At 42.5% G+C, this 20,245-nt stretch overlaps 1 protein-coding gene across 9 annotated transcripts in view; it reads right to left on the reverse strand.

The window, feature by feature from the left end:
* Positions 1-1,420: 1,420 nt before the first annotated feature.
* The window catches only part of BCL11A (BAF chromatin remodeling complex subunit BCL11A), a 99,898-nt gene continuing 81,073 nt past the window's right edge, over positions 1,421-20,245 (reverse strand). For 3 of the 9 annotated variants that reach the window (XM_017544975.2, XM_037744449.1, XM_037744450.1), the window contains 3 exons: positions 16,855-16,956; positions 9,753-11,647; positions 1,421-1,928 (listed from right to left, as the gene is read on the reverse strand). In XM_017544975.2, coding sequence (XP_017400464.1) covers positions 1,827-1,928; positions 9,753-11,647; positions 16,855-16,956 — 2,099 coding nt within the window. In that variant the 3' untranslated portion in view covers positions 1,421-1,826. Of the gene's footprint in view, positions 1,929-9,624; positions 11,648-16,854; positions 16,957-20,245 lie in introns of all 9 variants that reach the window. The other 6 variants (XM_017544977.2, XM_017544978.2, XM_017544973.2 and 3 more) reach the window with 5 other exon arrangements.

Raw genomic sequence — 20,245 nt, forward strand, 5'->3', positions numbered from 1 at the left:
TGCAATCAGGGTCATTTGTCATGGAAAAGCCACCGGGGAAAGGTGATGGCAAGGAGGTTGCAAACTCCCTTTCTCGGTGCACACAGCTGTTGGTAGGAAGAGGCAGTTCTGCAATGCCTTTATCAAAGGCTATCCTGGATCTGTGTGTGTAAGCCACAAATGTGTGTCTGTGAACATTTATGGCTTATGTGCTAACACAGGAAAAGATACCCTCTTTGATCAGCTAAACAGAGTTAGGTGAAATTAGCTCTGGACTAGAAACTAGAAAACCTGGTTTCTCTGCTTTCTCTCTTATTGATGTGGCCTCTGGCAAGCCCTTAACCTTGGTAAGCCTCAGTCCCCAATTCTGTAAAGTGGAAGTCGCAAGATCTGTCCTGGAGAGCAGGTGAAATGAGGCACAAGACAGCACTGTAGAAAGTAGAAGGAAGTTCACTACTGTAGAGTCATTATTTATTATGAATAAGCAGGAAAGAATCCAGATGCCAATTATTTGGCTGTCTTTTCACTAAGCTAGGTGATCTAGCCAGAGGGTGAGTGGGTAAGATTTTCCCTGCTAAGGTTCACTGCCTGTATGTGAATCTACAGCACACAGGTGCCTGAGCTCTATTATTGACAAACCTATCTTAATAGGCTGTATTATTTCTAATTCTCTTCCAGATCTCCAAGCAGTAAAAAATACCAAACTGAGAAAAGTTCTGTGCAAATTAACTGGGCCAGAAAGAATTTTTACCACCTGTTTGTAGAAGCAGCCTGTTTGTGGCTCTAAGTTCTAAGGAATGGAGCATTACTATGATGTGAACTTCTTTCCTCCTATAACCTTCCCCCTGTAAAGTCTGCCCCAAATTTCCTGATGTAAGTAATAAAGAAATTTTACGTTTGTTTGTTTGTCTGCATTAAGATATATTTCCTGAAGTGTTAGGAACCTAAAATTAGAATATTTAATAAGCAACTACTGACATTTATCATCTTCTTTAGGATTTACCGCTCACCCAGTGACGTTACCTTTCCTAAGCTAAATTAAAAGACAAATTCAAATCCTGCATAGTAGCCACCAAAAGCATACATTTGAAAAACAGGATTCAGAATGCCATATTATGCATTATTTAATGGTATGCAAATTATAAGTCAGACAGTTAGGAAAACCACACTTCAGCATTAATAAACAGCAACACTACTACTACATTAATTATGATATTGCCATGATCTATTCCCAAGTTTTGCATTTTGATTCTCCTTGAAAATTTATGCCATCTGATAAGCGGTAACCTATTTCCCCTCCTACGTCTCCTGCCCATTCCTCAAATCTGTTCCTCCTACCCACCCAATGGGTGTCTGTAGGAAACGGGTACAGAAATACAAAGTCCTAAGCAGCCGCATTGTCTTATAAGCATTAAAAATTAAAGAACAAACAAACACCACCTAAAGCTCCAACATTTATTGTGTCAATGTTAAGCACACTTTTTAAAAGACAACATAGAATGTATAGAAACAAGGGGTTGGGGACTCATGCGCATTTCCACAATACGGGTAATTAGGTTGGCTGGTTTCAGAAGGGCCAGGGCATCACTCACGACAGCGATGGTCCTCGGGCCCTCTCTATGGGACTGATTCACTGTTCCAAGGTGGGTCTGTTTTTTTGTTTTTACGTTTTATTAAAAAATATAAATAAAATGGCACTGCAGGCCCAGGCTGGAAGGACTCTGCAGGACTCTGTCTTCGCACAACGGCTTCTTGGAGGCTACTGTCAGAAAACATCACAAACTAGCAGGATGACAGACCACGCTGACGTCGGCCGGGCGGACGCGTCCACCCCGCCCCTGGGGGCTTCAAATTTTCTCAGAATTTAAGGGCTCTCGAGCTTCCATCCGAAAACTGCCACACATCTTGAGCTCTCTGGGTACTACGCCGAATGGGGGTGTGTGAAGAACCTAGAAAGAGGTTGGAGACAGAGGAGGGGAAAAAAAAGTACAGGTGTGACTTGGCCCAATGATTTTCTGTTCTCTAACTAGCTTTTAAAAATTAGAACTTAAATCAACCACAGGTCGAGCCACTGGCATCTTAAGCATGATTTCAAACTCAGTCTCCCCTCCCCAAGTACCCCTGACCTCTGAGTGGCCTTCCCATGCCTCCCTCCTTTCCGTAGCCCCCAGGAGGACCCAGGTCCCCCCACCCCTGCCCAATTGTATGATAGTCCTAATAAACTCGGGACACACCTGGAAGGAAACACCTGCCCTTATGACTGGGAAAACTTAGTAAGAAACAGTCCTTTGGTTGAGGAGAGCGGGAGAGGGAGGAGGGACAGGGGACACCTTCTCAAAATAATAATAAAATTATAAAGAAACAAAAAATCAAAACTGATGTAAAAGCAGCACAACAAAAACATGAAATGTCATCAAGTTCAACGTCAAAGCAGCCAATGATTTACGAGAGGCGAACAAATCTCTGAAGAGAAAACCAGAACCCAAAATAGTTGCTCTCAAATTGCACCAAAAACTGCCTGTAGTTTCTTTCAAACATGCAGTTTTCTTTTCTTTTTTGGAAGGGGGAAGGCAATGGTGAAGGGAAGAAGGGAGTGGTTATTTTCCTCCGGGGTTCCTCCCTTGCTGTGGACATTGACTTGAAGCAGCAGAACTGGGAGTCCGGATGTGCCGAGGAAGAGGGCTACCACTGTGGCATTCCAGGCCTCGTTGCCATGGCGACCCGAAGCAGGGGCCTGGGGCCTCCTCTCCCCTGACTTGGCGCCGCAGGAGGCCCAGGGTCTGGAGCTCAGCTGCTCTCACGCATCCCACCCCTGAGCAGAGCAGCAGAGACCTGGGCTGAGGGGCATGCTGTGTCCAGGTGGGTTCTGGGGAATCCCATTCCCAGTCCAGTGCTAAGTCACTGTCGTCGAGGCCCCTTTAGCTGATACCCCATTCAAACCCCTTCATCCAACCTGCTACCAATAATTAAAGCCCTAATAGGCAAAGCATATTATGGGCATGAACTATGTTCACAGCTATTTAAAAGCACAGTCCCCTATGGGTTTAGGGGCTCCCACTTTAAAGGATACTTGGGGAAACGGTTAATTTACCTTTTCTACAATCCCTATGAAAGATCTGATATACGTGCTCCCTTGAAATAGTTTTTGCCACTTTACAGAAAGGAAAAACAGTATTTGGATCAACCATCAAGCTGTGTTCAGCCAAGTTTAGGTTCTTAAGTACAATGACCCGTGTGAACTGGATTGGCCTCCTTTCCCACTTGGAAGGGAGGAATTAATGGTATCCCATGACTGTAGATGACGCTGGGAAATAGAGAGAGAGAGAGAGAAACAGTCCCATCCCCCTAAAGGCTGAGTCACTGGCCATGTGCTATATGTAGTAAATGAAACAGCGGGCTAATGGGATAACGAGATGCCAGCAAGCAAAAGCGTGGACCCGACTATGTCCACGGTTCATAGCTATAGCAGCGCTAGAATAAATACACATCATCCCAATTCCCTCTACGTGTTCTGATGTCCATTTCCCTAAAAACGGGTTCATTTATTCTCAATTGGGAGAGATGTAGGGCTTTAGGAGACACCTAGGAAAATCTGCTAGATGGCTCATAACTTTTACAAGTTAGCGGTCTTTTAAGAAACATTTTTCCAAGCAGGTTGAGCGAACTCTGCCAATCCCATCCTCATACCGGCAAAGTCCCCACAATTTTTTTTTTTCACAGGAAGTTGTCTGAAAAAAGAGAATGGGATGGGTACATTCCTGAACACACCAGGCCCAGGGACAATGGAGTCACAGAATCGTAATGAGGAACACACAGTTACAGCACAGTCATAAGAAATCGTGTTTGTGTGTGTACGGAGGGGAAAAGAGGCTTAAAACGAGAAAGCACTCTGTTTCCTCCCTCAGTCTCTGTGAGTAAAATGTTACAAGCAGAAGAGGATGGGGCCTGAGGCTTCTCAATTCCTTCTCAGGAAGGCCCAAAATAATCCCAGTACCTTTCAGCAAACTGTTAGTGTCTGTGAGTAAGCCAACTCATTTCCTTACTTCTCCAATTGGAATTATATCTAAGACACCTCCTGCCACTTCCTTTCAAATTCTCACTCCCAGCATTATGAATATATACAATATGTACTTATTGCATATACAAAAATGGTATTCAAATAAACAGATCTATATCCACAGAATGCCCCGGGAAAAACTCAACTACTTCACACTTCCTGCTATGGCCGGTGCAAATGAAGAGCTGTGTTCACCTCACTTCTTAGCAACCTTTGTAACGTGTTGATTCCAGCCCTTTTGTAGGTCCTTAACAGAGAGAGGATAGCAAATGGGTTCAAGAAGGAGGGCATATAGGCACTGGAAAAGCTTCTGGTTTAAAATCTGTGAGAAACAGAATTTGCTGTATGCCTGTTTATTAAGTTGTTCTCAAATGAAGATTAAAAAGAACATTTTAAGAATCAGGAGTTCAGGTATGTAGAGAACATTTCATCAGCACGTCAAGCCTGTGAGAAAAACTTACTTGAGGATTTTGAGAGACATTAAGGTTCTTAGTAGTTCATCTTACTGTTGGAAATTTTCGTTATTTTATATTAAGATTTTAAATTTTAGAGTTTCTGATATGAAATATCATTTATAAGTGATATTCACGTTGGCTAGATTTTCATGCTTCTATTGTTCATCAGCTTCAGAAATAATATTTTATCAGAAGGCTTCAATAAGTCAGGAGACTAAGTAACCTGAAGAACCTGTCTCCCAATAAATTTATTTAACTTTGGGACCATGTAAATCAAACATAATCTGTGATTTATCACCAGATGTTTGCACTCCTCCCCGGTCACCATTTGATTTAAGAAATTTGAACAAACAAGTATACAGTATCCACCATTAATTCTGTCTGTCAGGATGCAAAACCTAATTACACTAAGAGCATCATATACTGAGAAATTAAAATGAATACTGTATTTAAAACCTACACAGCTGCACTCATAGCTCCTAATAAAAGAGTAATAGGGACACACAGAGGTTTTATGGACATTTAATACGGTGGAGCCAAAGTCACCACATCTAGAGCCAGCATGGCACTGGGGAATTATTTCTATCTGTCTGGAGCAGCATTTTGGACTCAGTTTTGGAGAAACCAAATCCAAAACACATACAGTATATCTTTTCTAAGTTCAGTGACAAACATCAAGTTCTCAAGGTACCACAACCCCACCCTGGCCCAGCTCCTATGTCATGTTCTCCAACATTCTCTCTCAGTGGATTCCTCTAGCCCCACTCTCTCCTTCCCACCCAAACTGGCTTTTCAGAAGACATAGACTATCTCTCTACTTTAGAAAGATGAAAGTATTATTGCCTAAGATAAAAGGCATGACATGAAAAGGCCACCTCACAGGCACTAGGGCATAAGAACTGAGCAACAAAAAATGCTACCACAAGAAGACAACAGAACAGCTTTTGTTTTGGTTTTTTACAAAAATAAGAACAATGTCGTATTCATTCATCTACACTGGGTACAGGGAGACGATATCACAGAGGTATGTTTTAGTAAAGCAAATAGATGCTGCAACACGCGGTATTTGTAAAACTGACAACACAGATTTCTAAGGAATGGTTTTTTAAATAGACCTAACTGGCTGGTCAAAAGGTAACTGAAGGGTATTCCCGCCCTTATTTGCAGTCAGCCAGGAAGACCCTATCAAAACACCTGAAGTAATCTGTAGCGTCTAGGGTCCCTGGGATCTTAGAACCACAAGGCAAACCACTATACATCTCAGGAAATCAGTGGCTGATTCCAAAGATTTCACTATGTCTGGCTTGTCTGGCTGAACCCCTAGTAGCTGCTTTTTTCTCTCTCTTTCTCTCTCTCTCTTTTTCTCCCTCTTTTTTTTATTTTTATTTCTGTAACCTGATGCCTTTGTTTCCAGATTTTTAGATTTGAAAAGTGGGGTTATTTTGTTACAAGGAAAGAGTCTTACATGGAAACTAAACAGCTGATTTTTTTTAAAATCATTTTTACATTATATTATAAGGCAAGGATGGGAGAATAGAAAAGAACTTTTAGACAACAAGAACAGCAAAAAATCCAAAGGAAATAAAAGTTTAAGATGCTATTACCAGCAAGTTTTTTCACTTATATTTGAATGGATTTCTGCTAAGAGATGGAGTAAGTTTTTAACATCAGACTGAAAACACTTTCCATATCTTGAAAATTATTCTAGAACTGTAAAGCCTTAAAACTATTTCCATGGGTTGAGATATGTCTATTTTAATATAGTAAGTACTTTATGTTCCTTTAGGGTATAATACACGCATCAGAATGCCCATAGAAATAATCCTGAAAAAGACTGACTGGCCTTCTCTTAAAACCTGTTATTTTCTTGAAAGTAATTTACAGAGTGTGTCAAATGAGGACACAAGAAGCTTACAATGTGTACTTTAATTTTTTTTTATTTTTTTCAATAAAGGGACAAAATGGGTGTATGAACAGGTTAATGCAGACAACTGCCAAAAAAACACAGACAGTGGTTTTTCCAATAGAACTTAACAAAGACCAGAAACAAATACAATAAAAAGCCAGGTTGTAATGACCTTTGGTCATCTAAATAAAAAAAAAAATAAAAACAAAGAAAAATAAAAGATCAAATTAAGTGCCTCTGTTTTGAACAGGGCACATAAGCAATAATAAATAGTGACTCCCATAGTAAAAGATAAAATTTCAAGTTACGACAAACAGCTTTCATTACAGGAATAGAAAAGGCCAATAACAAAATATTCTGCATTGCCATTTACAAAAAAGTATTGACTAAAGCGGGCTTTCTCTTTAATATGCTTTGCATATGAAATTCTTTCCAATCTAAATATAAAGCACCATTTAGTTTTTGGCAATGAAAAAAACTGCAAAACATTGGTTTTTTTTTTTTTTCCTTTTTTTTTTTTCTTTCTTTCTTTTACTGCATATGAAGGTAAGATGCTGGAATGTAGGGTGATAGAAGGAAAGGGACAAAAAGCACACTACATAACAAACCAACGTTATCAGCTTGCAGTACTGCATACAGTATGGCAGCAGGAAAAAGGAACAAAAAAGGATATGTACAACCCCTATGACAGCCATCCATGTGACATTCTAGCAGGCTCCCCCAAACCGCCATTATATGGCTTCTCATCTGTAATGTCACACTTTTTTGTTTCTCTCTTTTTTTTTTGAAGCATACAAATAATTTGCACTATATTATCCTGCCAAATTAAAAAAATATACTGTGGCAGCCTGTCTTTTTTTTTTTTTCCACTACCAAAAAAGGTACATTGATACCTTTTAAGAGAACAAGCAACAGTTAAAAATACAAGCTTCAATATAAATACTATAGTGCCTAACACTAGATGAACATTTAATTCAAATACCATTCTAGAAATACAGAAAAAAGACCATAAATGTATTTTAGCATAGGAATCAACATGAAGTGTGCATTTTCCTATATTTAAGTACTATATAATCTTAAACCTTTCCCCAATGTATGTTTTTTTTTTACAACCTGAAGAGCGGTGTGTATCCAAGGCATAGAATTTCCACTACCATTTTTAAATGGATAACAAGTCTTGTAACACCACCAAGACAATGGAACCCTAAAATGCAGTTCCCCCCTAAACATAATGAAGTGTTTTTTAAAAAAATTTTTTCTTAACATTTATATTTAAAAAAGTTTTGTACAAAAAAATCCTTGCACTGTAGAAGCGAAAGCAATCATTCATTTCTATGTTAAGTGTATTCTGTTTCCATTCACAGCGCTTGCAATGTTGCGTCCAAGTAAGTAAGCTCAATAGTCAAGTAAATGGCTGGCAAAGTTTTTTTTTTTTTAGTTTTTAAAAAATGCTCATCAATGAGATTGTGTTCAATTTTTTTTTTTTCAGCATTCTTGCAACTTTTCCCTTAAGTATAGACCTGTAAACTGGGAAAATTGTACAGTGCACTTAATTGTCCTATCTGAGCAGGTTTATTTTATACTCAACCTCTGTATCTCTGATTAGAGAAAAGATACAGATATCACAGGCAGAGTCAAGTGCTATTTGAACACCAACTGGGGCAGATGCTAGCTTAATAAAAAATAAAAAAATAAAAAATAAAATAAAAACAATGAATCCTCTTCCATGTTAACACAAATAGCACACAGTGTATGGAAAAGAAATGAAGTACAACTTTTAGGGAGCACAGACATATATACTGCTACTCTTAAAATTCTTTCTCTTCTTTCTTTAAGAATGTCACATTTAAACGCAAGTCTTAAGAATTCATAGTTAATCATCATTGTATCAATATTAGCTTATATACCTGTTCTAGTTTTAAATGGCAAACAGTACCACGTTGTGCTAATAAATTGTATTTTTTTCTTCTGTTCCCCTCTGTCAAATCTTATTGTCAGCCTCTTCCTTTCAATATGGTATACAAGGTCTTAAAGTTTCTCATTTGATTGTCCTCTTGACAACCAAGTAGATCTGGATCTATTTCTTTTGGTGCCAGAATTTTTAAAAAAGGCATTATTAAAGCAAATATCTTCACAAAATGAACTCCTTACTAATGTATTTAATTGTTTTCCAGGGCTTTTGCACATTACACATTCAATTTTAATCATTGTTTAAAAAAAATACAACTTTGGGCAAAACAGCCCATTTCTTTTAAGCTCTCACCAGGAGCAAAGTAGCTTTTATACTGGTATAATCAGTTTTGTTTATAAAATTAAACTAAAGGAAAAATGATGATTAACTAGGACATAATGGGTCATATTTTTAGGTAGCCATTGTTGTGAGAAATACAATATAGAATTATATGCTAGTTCCTAAGGTTTATTACCTCACCCAATGCTGAATTAAGCTACAAGTTTATAGCAAGTAGAAAGAACCATCAGTGTGGTTTTAATAGATCCAAGGCACTCATATTTTAAAACCAAATGATAGAATAAACTTGTTTTTTTGTTGTTGTTAATTTGTCAATTCAAGGCCTTTTTTTCCTCTCCAATTGATACATTTAACCCTTTAGAGACAGATATTTAGCTCATAGAGATTTTTTTTTTCAACGCTATCTATTCTGTCTATAAAGGGTTAATCCAAAGACTGTTTTTCCTCCTCACATTATAAAATAAAACTGTACATGATATGTTTTACAGAATGTATGCAGCATGGTCTTTTTCTCTCTCTCTCTCTTTTTCTCTCAGAACGGAACTGGAAACAGCAACATGTTTGCTCAGCAACGAATTAGGGACAATTTAAAATAGCCATAACATACCATACATGCTGTCTAAGTTTAAAAAAAAACATACACAACATGTAAATTATTGCACAAGAGAAAGGCTCAAAGTTTGCGTAAAATGCAATAGTATTGCCCCATACAGATCATGCATTCAAACGGTGAGAAAAAAAAGGAAAAAAAAAAAAGGAAAAAGAAAAAAAGAAAAAGAAAAAGAAAAAAAACAGGTGTGCTGGTGACAAGCACTCTCATATTCTTAGCTTCGTTACTTCTGTTTGTTTGTTTGTTTGTTTAAATCACATGGGACTAGAAAAAAATCCTACAGGGAGTGGGGCTGGAGGGCGATGGGGAAGGGGAGTGGTGAAAAAGGGGGTGTCAGGTGGGAGTGAGGGAGGGGTATTAATATACCTCTATTCAGTTTTTATATCATTATTCAACACTCGATCACTGTGCCATTTTTTCATGTGTTTCTCCAGGGTACTGTACACGCTAAAAGGCATCTTACAAATTTCACATTTGTAAACGTCCTTCCCCACCTGGCCATGCGTTTTCATGTGCCTGGTGAGCTTGCTACTCTGGGCACAGGCATAGTTGCACAGCTCGCATTTATAAGGCCTTTCGCCCGTGTGGCTTCTCCTGTGGACAGTGAGATTGCTACAGTTCTTGAAGACTTTCCCACAGTACTCACAAGTGTCGCTGCGTCTGCCCTCTTTTGAGCTGGGCCTGCCCGGGCCCGGACCACTAATATGGGGCGTGCTCCCTCCACTTCCCGTGCCGCTGCGCCCCGAGATCCCTCCGTCCAGCTCCCCGGGCGGCGTGGAGAAGCGCAAGCTCCCGTTCTCCGAGGAGTGCTCCGACGAGGAGGCAAAAGGCGATTGTCTGGAGTCTCCGAAGCTAAGGAAGGGATCTTTGAGCTGCCTGGAGGCCGCGTAGCCGGCGAGCCACTGCGAGTACACGTTTTCCGTGTTGGGCATCGCGGCCGGGGGCAGGTCGAACTCCTTCTCGAGCTTGATGCGCTTTGAGAAGGGGCTCAGCGAGCTGGGGCTGCCCAGCAGCAGCTTTTTGGACAGGCCCCCCGAGGCCGACTCGCCCGGGGAGCAGCCGCGGCCGTTAACAGTGCCATCGTCTATGCGGTCCGACTCGCCGGCCACCGAGTCTTCGTCGCAAGTGTCCCTGTGGCCCTCGGCCTCGGCCAGGTGGCCGCGCTTATGCTTCTCGCCCAGGACCTGGTGGAAGGCCTCGCTGAAGTGCTGCATGGAGCTGAGCACCATGCCCTGCATGACGTCGGGCAGGGCGCGGCTCTCGTCGCCCACGCCCACCACCGCGCCCCGCGAGCTGTTCTCGTGGTGGCGCGCCGCCTCCAGGCTCAGCCCGAAGCCGTAGTCCACCCTCTCGCTCTCCGTCAGCTCCTCCTCCTCCTCTTCCTCCTCTTCTTCCTCTTCCTCGTCGTCCTCCTCTTCCTCCTCGTCCCCGTTCTCCGGGATCAGGTTGGGGTCGTTCTCGCTCTTGAACTTGGCCACCACGGACTTGAGCGCGCTGCTGGCGCTGCCCACCAGGTCGCTGGTGCCGGGTTCCGGGGAGCTGGCGGTGGAGAGACCGTCGTCGGACTTGACCGTCATGGGGGATGACTTGTGCATGTGCGTCTTCATGTGGCGCTTCAGCTTGCTGGCCTGGGTGCATGCGTGGTCGCACAGGTTGCACTTGTAGGGCTTCTCGCCCGTGTGGCTGCGCCGGTGCACCACCAGGTTGCTCTGAAATTTGAACGTCTTGCCGCAGAACTCGCATGACTTGGACTTGACCGGGGGCTGGGAGGGAGGAGGGGCGGATTGCAGAGGAGGGAGGGGGGGCGTCGCCAGGAAGGGCGGCTTGCTACCTGGCTGGAATGGTTGCAGTAACCTTTGCATAGGGCTGGGCCGGCCTGGGGACAGCGGTGGGCTAGACGTGTTCCCTGCCAGCTCTCTAAGTCTCCTAGAGAAATCCATGGCGGGAGGCTCCATAGCCATTGGATTCAACCGCAGCACCCTGTCAAAGGCACTCGGGTGATGGGTGGCCAGGGCCATCTCTTCCGCCCCCAGGCGCTCTATGCGGTGGGGGTCCAAGTGATGTCTCGGTGGTGGACTAAACAGGGGGGGAGTGGGTGGAAAGCGCCCTTCTGCCAGGCCGGAAGCCTCTCTCGATACTGATCCTGGTATTCTTAGCAGGTTAAAGGGGTTATTGTCTGCAATATGAATCCCATGGAGAGGTGGCTGGGAAGGACATTCTGCACCTAGTCCTGAAGGGATACCAACCCGCGGGGTCAGGGGACTTCCGTGTTCGCTTTCTAAGTAGATTCTTAATCCATGAGTGTTCTGTGCGTGTTGCAAGAGAAACCATGCACTGGTGAATGGCTGTTTGCAAGTTGTACATGTGTAGCTGCTGGGCTCATCTTTACCTGCAAAATAATACAACACCAACATCAATGTTTAATCACTGAGGCGGGTATCAGCAATTGCTTATTTATGTTCCACCTCCAGCCTTCCCTGCCCCCACCCCTCAACCCCGAGGCCTAAGCCCTCACTGGCCTACCCCTGTGCCTAAATTGTGCCTGGCAGGACTGAGTGTGGGTACCCAGTAAATATTGGCCCAACCAGTCTCCCTGCCATTAAACTCGATTCTAGGAATTTTATATCCAGTCCCCAAAGCAGAAAAATCCTGGCCAGTTCGGGCTTGAGGATGAAGGTACCTACATCCTAGGCACCTCAACAAGTATCTTCTAAACTTTCCATTCCCATCAGCCACAGTTTGGGGCAAGCTGTCTCATCTCCATGTGCCTCTATTTCCTCCTCATTAAGTGAGAAACTTGGACAAGGTGACCCAAGGCAACTTTTTGGCTTCCCAAATCCTAGCTTTCTATTCCCTCCTGGGTGGCAGGTGAACTTTCTAAATAGGCAAACATTTCAGAGAGACATCAAAAAAGGGGGAGAAAGTCAACTCACTGCAATGCTCTATGGCCCTAGAGATGCTTTCAGTCTTAGCCTGAAACACACTAATTGTTGATATTGTTAAAATGAGAGGGTACTCATAAAATACTTCTGTGGAAAAAAAGACTAGCAACATTCTCACATCCCAGCCTGTGAGAGGGTCAATGGATCCCAATTTTGGTTCCACAACACCCTATGGGGCCGCCTATTCTTATATCAAAGAATGTTGCAAAAATCTGCAAAGAACTCCATTCAGATTTAACAGGCTGCATCCAATCTTTAGGATTTGTCCCCAAGTCAGACAAATGCAAGTCTAGAAAAGTTAGGAGGAGTGGCTGGTGCTGACTTAAGTAGACACAGCATCCTAGTTTAAGGAACAGTTAAAGCAGCCAGCACCATGACAGGCAGCAGGCTGAGAAATGCTACACTATCCTCCTCCTCATTATTTTGAGAGGCTAACAACGTGAACCAAATTATACAACATCCTGCGCCCTCGGCTGAGACTCAGCTCCAGTTGAGAAAGAAACAGAAAGATACAGTTCAGCTAGTCAACTCTGGCCAGTAGCCAAGCCGTCTGGAGAGGGGCCCTGCTTAAGTCACATTATTTCTCTTGCTGAAAAGAACCCAAGAGTGGTAAATGCCACTTTGGCAAAGAAGGGCCAGCTTGACTTCACGAAATCTTTCATTTGGGGAGATGGCTAAATTAAATATATATATATATATACATACACACATATATATGGAATAACTAGCCAACAGTTTACTAGTCAACTGCAACTTTAAAAAGGGCAGAAGTAATGGTAGCCAAAGGACAAGGATGAGAAAAACAGAAAACTTCCCAGGGATTCTGAAAAAGGATTTAAAATATAACTGAAAAATAACAAACTTTTCCCCTTCTTTCAAAAGAAGGGCTGCAAGAGTTCCTTAAGACCACAGCTAGTATCTGTCAGTAACTTTTTAAAAGGGGGAAAAAAAAAATCTACCAGAGAGGTTAAGAGTGGGAATGAGGAATTAATCAATTACATGATGCCTCCATTTAGCAAGTCAGAAAGAAAAGCCAGCAGGGTCTTCTCAGGAGCCCCCAAACACTCGTATTCCAAAACAAGCCAGCCTCACTCAAGCACTTGTCTAAATAATGGACTCCCGCCCTGACCTTGTAATTTACTTTACAATGCATTTATAATCCCACTCAATATATCCCACTCCTGGGTAAATCTCTTTAACAAGATTAGATGGTAAGATACCAAAATTAGGTTTCAAACATTTGTCTAATGTGGAGGTGGGGAAAAAGGCAGAAAGATTTTGAAAGAAACCGCTGACATTAGTATCACATTATCCGCCTATTTTGATTTGCTTCCTCTCTTCAAAGGGAAATAAAGAGCTTCATTGAGAGCATTTTCATAAATGTTTTGTTGTTGTTGAACAATGACTCAGGTCCCAAATAGGCTGGAAAAAAACTATCTGGTTCCAACTACATGACCCTCTGTGGCTTCTCCCTGTCCTCCCTAGGTCTCTGGGTGATTATCATACCCGATTAGCCTGGGAGTCTGAGTTGGTTAAGTAAAAAGATTTGTCTGATAATGCAAGTCCTTAGCATGCTCATCACTCCAAATGCCTTAAAATCATATTTTACCTTATAAAAAAATCTACTGAAATCCAGGACCGGATTCATAATTAGTGGTGCTGGTTTCATATGCGCCATGAATGTAGCCATTGATAAATGCCGAAATCTGTGGCATACAGCACTACATCAAGGATCTCATTTGTATCCTTTCAAACAGGCTTAAATGAGAAAAGTCCATTTCATTTTGCTGCCCTGAGCTTCCTAAATTTTTTTTTTCAGAGCCAGTTATGTGATCATGCTACAGTATGTTAACACTGTGATGTTATCCTCCCCTCTCTCTCATGCATCAGGTCAGAGAAAATGGCATTTTATCTTATAATGAGCATACAACATACAGTTTTCACTATCGCATTTTAGTATTCCCATCAACTAGATATTCTAGATCATGAGGGCAGCCAGTGTAATCATAATGTCAATGAGAAGGGCTGTTACGATTGAGACTAAAGATTACATGGAGAGAGCTGCTTTGAAACTGGTAATTATTACCAGTCCACTAATAGCAAATGATGCATTACAATTTCACCATATAATCTGTATTTCACTCGGCTCGTGCCGGTGTACCATATTATATTACAGTGCTCACAGATTCTAAATTCCTAAACTGCAGTCATCAATAAAGGTGTTACTTGCCATAATTTGTGAAATTACTTTGTTCATAACATCTTTGATGATTTAGAAAGACCGGAATTGATTTCCTGTGTGGCAAAATTAGGACTACATTGATTTATTGATGTGTAAAATATAATAATATTCTTCATTTACTCTGATGAAAATCAACTTCTCAATTTGAGAGCCTCATTGAGCATTCACGGGGATTGTTTTGATTTAGAGCAATAAACTGACACCTGGCTCCTAAGAATAGAAACTTGAGGCATCAAAAGGGTTAAAATCAGCTATTAGCCCACCTACTGGATTTTATTGTATTTTATTTCATTTTACTTTATGGGAAGGAATGATCCCCATTTCTAGTGTGTCACCAATGTGAAAAAGTCATGTGAACTCAGCTTCAAGATTCAGAAGAACAAGGAGGTCTGAGCCCAGAGCCTGGCTCTATTATTCACTAGCTTGTAACTACTCTGGGGTAGTCATTTGATTTCTGAGCCTTAGAATTCCTATCTGTAAAATGAGCATAAAAACAGTACCTGTAAAGAATTGTTGGGAGGTTCAAATGACAGACGTGTATAAAAGCCCTCTGTAAACTATCAGGTCCGACATGAATGTGAGTTTTAATTGCTATCGGGGTGATTAATTACTGAGGGTAATGACTAACCACGTTACAAACCCGGAACGGCTTCCAGAGGAAGGTCCGAGTCCAGGCCTTAATCCAGGCCAAAAGGAGGCTCTAGTTAAAGAGCAGGAGTGACTGACGCATAGCCAAGTGCCCACATGAAAGTGGTATGAGCTCTGGAAGCCAGGGGCGGCAGCTTAATGCTGCCAAGTGGAGTGGGCATCAGGTTTGTTCTAGAGCTTTCTGGACCCCCACAACCCATTTCCACATACCTTGTTCTGGTCACTCCTAAACTGGTCCTGCCGGCAGGGGCACCAGCAAACTATGTGCCTTCCCTTTGTGGGAAGGTGGAAGAGCGCAGGGGTTCCCTATCAAGCTCCGACTTTCCTACCAGTCAAATCAAACTCCCTGCCCTCAGGAAAACCAGGCTGAAGATACAGAACTATGTTTCTCTGGCCAGCAGCCCTTCGCCTCTCAACTCCACCCTCCTTTAACTGCCCAACTCCCTTCTTCCCCTTCCCTCCAAAAGTGGCTCTGTTCCCACAGCCCCATGCAGGCCCCAGATGCCCCCAGCAACAAGAGAGCTCTCCCCACCCAGCCAGCATGCAGGGACTTGAAACCTTGAGTCCAACCCCTTAAACTCTCTGCAATCTGTGACTTAACCCAGGCTTAGGCCCAGCTGTGGGGGATGGGTAGATGAGGTGCTTTTAACCCCTGAACCACCCAGCCCTCGGGACCTGAGGGCTTATGAAATTCACACAATAACTCTTTGTTACCTAGGATTACCTAGGAGGTAACAAAAATAAACAACTGGCTTTGAATTTGGTCTCAGGGTACATGCCCTGCTCTTCAGTTACCACATACAAAATGGGTAAGTGTAGTTTCCTCCCATCTAAAAAACAGTCCCCCTTGGAGCCTTCACTCTGGCAACTTGCTCTTTGTTATTCTCTTTCCATGACTCTTTCCCTTTTTTTTTTCTTTCCATGGCAGGTTATTTTTCATTTACTTTCAAATAAAAATTAGATGTCACACTACTTTTCTTCTTGAACCTGCTTTTTTGTGTTTAGAGTGGAATCACTGCCTACCCCACAACCTTTCAGCCATGCACGATTCATACCATGTGTTCCTACACAAAGAAGCAAACTGTATTATTTTCCAAAACAATATCTTTCAGAAAATGTTTGTATAAATGAACAAATTTAATTTTCATAAAGCAATCCCTACTATAAAAGCTTGCTTGAACAAGTAAATGGTGGTGGTGGTAGGAGAACTTTCACATTTTAACTACAATGATGTGCATTTTTCTCTAAAACCAGGAGAAAAACAAGTCAAAATTATGTGTATACATGTATATATAAAATATTCTATGTTCAAATAAATATGTAAATGCATAAGGAATATGCATTAGAATAACTCTGGAATAACCCTAAACTGTCTCCTTTTGATTCTGGCCTTGGCTAAAGATTTGTGCCATGGACTACACCTGAAGTGCTAAATGAGGCCACGGGAGTGAATGTCCAGTAATAAATGGGCTCTGAAGGCACAGGCATATTCAATCCCTAGCCATGGAGCCAGACCTGGGGAGAAGACAGGGATGAGCTGCTATCAGCTCCTGGCCTTCAGTGAGGAAACAAAAAGGGGAGGGAAGAAGTCCCTCTGGGGCTAAGTGGAGTGGGGCAGTGGGTGCCAAGTGAGTAATGGAATAATACACATGCCAATCTATTTTGGAAGTAACTCCCTTCAGTACTTAAAAAGTAAGGGCAATTTCCAGAAACTCTCATCTCTATATACATGGACATTTGTAGAAGAAATAAGGTTCAACTTACAAATACCCTGCGGGGCATATTCTGCACTCATCCCAGGCGTGGGGATTAGAGCTCCGTGTGCAGAACGAGGGGAGGAGAGGCCCCTCCAGTGCAGAAGTTTATCTGTGAAAGAAACCCAAAATCAAGCATTGCAGCTACAAACAATGTACATCGTAAACCACAGGATATCACATTTCAATGCCATTAAAATAGATTAACATCATTACAACAGCCTTGCAGATAGTTAACAGGCCCAAGGCCTGAAACAAAAGAACAGTGGTGAGTTATTTCCCACAGTTTCTGTTTTGTTTTCAATTTTGGTCTTTTTGACAAAAGGGAAGGGGTTTGTTTGAGGAATGGGGAGAGGTGGTCTTTGGTTCATTTGCTTATATGTTGTTGTTTGATTATTGTCTTGTGGAAAGAGATGTGTAGACAGCAAGGGGAAAACTGGTAATATTATAGGTAGCCTGGAAACATGGGGGGATTTTATCTGCAAGGCTGGTTTACATGCATACATTAACTTTACTTTATAGACAAACCCAAGCAAAAAACAAAATGCTGATAGGAAATGAGTAGATTTGTGAACCATTTTTTATGGGACAGAATCCCACTCTGGTTTCTCTGTTCCTCTGCTCCCCTCCTCCCATGCCATATTTATGATAGGGCCTTCAGTGATAGGGGGACCTTGGGGATTTCTGGACTGGGCTGGACCATACTCCAGAATCCTGTCCACGGGAGACCCTATGTAGACATGGCTTCTCACAATACAAAGCAATAGAAGATAAAGATTAGACTTCTGGGATCCAAATAACTTTGGCCATTAAATGACAAGGAAAGAACCAGCATTCCAATAATAGCAGCACCCAGAAATCCTGGCCCACCTTCACCATTTTACTGCACTTTGTTGCCTCTGGTGAAGACAAGTGACTTCTCACACTAATAAAATGAATCTAACAGTCAATGAAACATTTCTAGCACTGTGATTTTTTAGAAGAAAATTTAATTTGTGCAACCTGGGGATTTTATGGTTTCTGTGGTAAGTGCCTAGCTTTTCCAAGTCCACCTCTAGCTAACTAACCACTTAGATGTCCATCTTGAGACAGACTGGAGGAGATGGTGCAGAAGACGCTCTGTGTGTTCTAGAGGTTTGGAGTTTGTGGTGATTGGGGAGGGTGGGAGAGAAGAAAAACAGACTTTGATGGTGCATAAACAGTATGTTTTCCATTAGCTTAATATTAAGAGCACTTAGAAGTGTTGTTGTTATACTGTAGGATAGCAAGTCTCAAGTGTAAAATACATCCTGTTCTCCTTATTTAGAGTACACTGCCAAGCACAGCCAGAGCAGTTGGGACAAGATTTGCTTTTGCGAAGAGCCTGGTGGGTAACAATGGTGTGCTGCTGAGAAGGCTCTTACACAGACAGCATAGGCCTGCTGTCACCAGACCTGCAGAGGAGGCCCTGGTGGAAGCACCACCTAGCCTGAGATCATCTGCAGATGGTCTCATCCTCTCTGACCCAAAACAAAATAAACACTGCAAAGTGAACCAACAAAAGCCGGAAGACCAGACTTAACGAACAAGTATGTCTACATTTGACTGTTTATGTCAAGTGAATTGAGTGTGGCATAAAACTACTAGAGATTTAGTCATGGTAGTTTTCAATGAGAAATCTGAGAACCATTTTTGCACTTGTTTTTGCCTCAGCCATTCAATAAGTTTGCTGCCAAAACAGACATCCTTTTCTCAGGAAACCCATGCAACCCAGGTATCTCTGTGATCCCAGCACAAAAGCAACAGGTACTTGGATCCTTGTACAGGGAGTGTCTAATTTCAAATTCTCTGCCACCTACTCTGGGAAGAGACCCTGAAGTGCTTCAGCAGGCCTCCAGCAAGAAATGGAAGAACTGCTAACCTAATCCATGCTTAGCCCCTCGCATGAATCTCCAGTTGCCAAACTTATCTACAAGCTCGTTAGCCCTAAACAAGCTGACGGCAGGACCAGATCTCTACAGTCTCAGGCCACGTGGCCAAGTAAGGACTCATCTGAGTATCTGGCAGCACAGTTTGCTTTTGTTTTTGTTTTCTAAATTGTAAAAAACCTTAGCTATCATCAAGTCTGTACCTTCATTTTACAGACGGGGAAACTGAGGCTTTGAGAAATTAAATGACTTGCCCATGGCTACACTGATGGTTCACCACAATGTGAAGATTAGAATTTGTCTCCTGACTCCTGATCCAGTGGTTTCTTCCCCTCTGCTGTTCCTGCCGTGGTCTTCAACGACCAACAGGAAGGTCCTGTTTCTACTGATCCATTAGGCCGTACTTAACAGTCTTGGGGGAGGGTCCAGCCCGGCAGTGTTACAAGGGGCTTTCGAAAGGTGCCAATAAACTGACTCAGTCTCACAATTGGAAAAGAAGGTGTGGGCCTCCCGGCCTCACCTTTGCTGTGTTCACCCTCTACCTCTGCTTCCCCTGCAGAATTAGCCAGCTGAAACCATTTCTATCAGCCTAACAAGCTGTTTACTTGAGAAAAAAAGCACACTGTCTTTGTGAGACTCAGCCTTGCATTTATCTTTCTCCAGGAAGAGGGTCAAAGCAAAGCCAATTGGGGACCCCAGCTGATTCTGATGCTTCTTCCACTAAACACATCCATAATATACTCCTTGGTAAGTAAAATCGACATTCCCACATGAATTGGAAATGCTAAATTGTTAATAGCCTCCCTAGGGCTTAACTTCTTGCTATGATGCCTTCAATTATTTCATCACGGCTTAGGCAACGTGAAGTATCACAATTAATGCTTCTGAGCGTCAAACTAGAGGATCAGCTCTGCCTTCCCAGGCCAAGGCAGGGAAAAAGAGCTGCGCTTGGTTGAGGATCTCTTCTCTGCCCACACTCACTTTCATGCTCCCCAGCCAGAGATGGGCTCTGGTTGCTGGCTAGGAAGTGAATGATCTAGTTATGTCCTCTTTATTTCTTTGTTAGTGCTCTTAGGCAAGTGATTCTCACAGTGTGGACACAGCCCCACCCCACCCCCATCAGCATCACCTGGGAGCTTGTCGGAAATGCAAATTCTTGAGCACCACCTCAGACTTACTGAATCAGAAATTGAGAGCAGGACAGGGAAGCAGAAGTCTATGTTGAATAAATTCTCCAGGTGATTCTGATGCACACTCAAGTTGAATCAGCACTGCTGTCTTACGGTAAGGGAAGGTGTGAATGCTGAAAGCTTTGAGAGTCCCTGGGCAGAGACTCATGAGCCACGAGGCTGTTCTCCCTCCTGTCCAGGACCCACCTCCTTTAGGACTGGAACAGTCAAAAACAAATTAAGCTTAGGGGATCCCTCAGGGTCCCTCCATTAGGAAATATAGGCTCCACCCACTGTTTGTCATTGATAAGGACCGGGAACAGGT

This window comes from Cebus imitator, unplaced genomic scaffold, assembly GCF_001604975.1.
Source record: "Cebus imitator isolate Cc_AM_T3 unplaced genomic scaffold, Cebus_imitator-1.0 Scaffold175, whole genome shotgun sequence".
In the NCBI taxonomy this organism is placed as follows: domain Eukaryota; kingdom Metazoa; phylum Chordata; class Mammalia; order Primates; family Cebidae; genus Cebus; species Cebus imitator.